General features: G+C 33.9%; 1 protein-coding gene across 1 annotated transcript; it reads left to right on the forward strand.

The window, feature by feature from the left end:
* Positions 1-527: 527 nt before the first annotated feature.
* On the forward strand, positions 528-1951 carry LOC108362344 (uncharacterized). The gene is made up of 2 exons (XM_017615276.1): positions 528-1045; positions 1101-1951. Exons 1-2 carry the CDS (start codon positions 570-572, stop codon positions 1153-1155), a joined length of 531 nt encoding a protein of 176 aa, XP_017470765.1. The 5' UTR covers positions 528-569; the 3' UTR covers positions 1156-1951.
* Positions 1952-2222: the final 271 nt, after the last annotated feature.

Here is a 2222-nt window from a genome sequence, read left to right on the forward strand (position 1 = left end):
TATGTCATCAACGTAAATATCAACACCTTCTATATCCGAAAAAATGGTTTCAAAACATTGTTGGAATACGTCTGTAGCAGACGAAATACCAAATGGTAAACGCAAATAACGATACCTTCCGAAAGGTGTGATCATGACTAAACAATTTGAGCTTTTATTGCTTAATTTAATTTGATGGAAAGCACGATCTGCGTCTAAGGTACTAAATATTTTTGCACCCGACATTTTTACACTTAAATCGACAAAATATGGAATTTTATGGTGCTGACGAAGTACATACTTATTTAATTCTGTTGAGTCTATACTAGAGACCTGCACGAATAAGTAAAAATATAACAAGTTAGTAATCGCCGAGTATGAATAGAAACGATGCGAATACTTGAATTTTTGTGTGACATCGTTGGCAAAGCATCGTTTTACTTGGTAGCAAACGGATATTTTTTCATATCATCATTTTCATATGAGACGTTTTTGTTGAGCGAAGTTAAATTTGAAAAATTTGTCACAATGACAAAAATTAAAAAATTCATTAAAACGTGAAAGCATCAAAAACAAGATTTTACGGCAAAATGGAAGTGCTAAATAAAGTAAAATCGGGAGAATATTCTGCGATTGAGGCTACTGGCTCCAGTGACGTATGGAAAAACTTTAAGAAAATTATAAATTCCAGTACGTTGGAAATAGTGCCGTATGTTTTGTGTGAACGATGCCAGAAAATATTTAAGTTTGGAAAAGGAAGTATTCCTTCAAATTTAAAAAAGCATACTTGCTACAAACGGTTAAGCGAAAACGAAAATTTAACTGAGACAAAGAGGAGAAAATCGTGCGTTTTTGTAAATGAAGAAATCCGAAATGAAGTGACCAGAAGTTGTGTTGAGTTTGTTGCTAGAGATCTACGATCATTTGACGCTGTAAATGGTTCTGGTTTCAAAGACATGGCACGATGTCTAATAGAAGTAGGTGTCAAGTTAGGAACAAAAAAATTTTCAATCGATATACTGCCACATTCTACTACGATAAGCCGTACACTACTGAAAGTCCACACTTCTGAACGTGAAATATNCTACTATGGTAAGCCGCACACTACTGAAAGTCCACACTTCTGAACGTGAAATATTCGTCAATAACATTCGACCGTACATGGAAAAAGGTTGATTGCATTCTTTTCTTTCTCTCTATAAGTATGTGCAATATTACAAAATATATTTTAGGCAGGTGTGCTAGTACAATGGATTTGTGGACCGACAGCAAGAAGCAGAGGAGTTTTCTTACTTTAACCGTACATTATCTTGAAACTACTGGGAAATTTCAAAAGTAAGGGAAGATTTGTAAACTAACATGTAACCTCCAAAATAGTTAATTTAATGGGGCTTTTTCTTTCAGTCGCTCTTTATTCACAGTTGCATTTGAGTCTACTGATCAGGATGGGAACGTTATTAAAAAATCAGCAGAAAATATCATCAGTTCAATAGGAGATAAGTTTGAAGAATTGGGCTTAGAACGGGATTTACATAAAAAATTACTTTTACAACTGATCAAGGATCAAATATAAAAAAGGCTTTACACAATCACTCAAGAATTAATTGTGCAGCCCATATGCTTAATATTATTTTAAAACATTCTTTCGACAAAGCAAAACTCCGAGAGGGTGCGCCTCATGTATTACATTTAATAAACGCATGTAAAACTCTAGTGGAAAATTTAAAACGAACAGGTAGAAACTGTACGTTAGAAACGACTGTAAAACAAGAATGTGCATCGAGGTGGAACACAGTATTTGATATGCTGTTTTCTGTGCGTCGAAATTTGAACACCATTGAAGAAATTTTGGAGAAATCAAAGGAATCGCATAGTCTTATCGGGATTGAAAAGCATTTATTAGACAGAGTACTTGTATTTTTAGAACCGTTTAAAAGCGCAATATTACTGTTAGAGGGTGAAAAAGACCCAACTATTCATTAAGTTTTATTACATATGCATATTGTTAAAATGAAATTATTGAAACTTAAAAACGAAGAAAGCAATGAGGAGATTAGTTTTATAGTTCCATATTGTTTAGAGTTGTTCGAAAAGAAGTTACAACTCAACAAAAGCATTTTTGTGGCCAGAATATAAGCAGCTACGTTATTTAAACGAGGTTGAACGTGAGGAAGTGTACCACCTAGTGAAAGATGAGCTTCTTAATATAGCCACGATGTCATCCTTGGAAAGTAATGTAAGCA

The sequence above is a fragment of the Rhagoletis zephyria genome, unplaced genomic scaffold (genome assembly GCF_001687245.7).
Source record: "Rhagoletis zephyria isolate East Lansing unplaced genomic scaffold, Rhagoletis_zephyria_1.1 Rzeph_scaffold_00992, whole genome shotgun sequence".
Lineage (NCBI taxonomy): Eukaryota > Metazoa > Arthropoda > Insecta > Diptera > Tephritidae > Rhagoletis > Rhagoletis zephyria.

Excerpts from the sequence above, each read along its gene's own strand:
- LOC108362344 (XM_017615276.1), top strand. The coding sequence starts at position 570 with ATGGAAGTGCTAAATAAAGTAAAATCGGGAGAATATTCTGCGATTGAG. Across the intron at positions 1,046-1,100 it reads ACACTACTGAAAGTCCACAC|TTCTGAACGTGAAATATTCG; the intron begins TTCTGAACGTGA and ends GAAAGTCCACAC.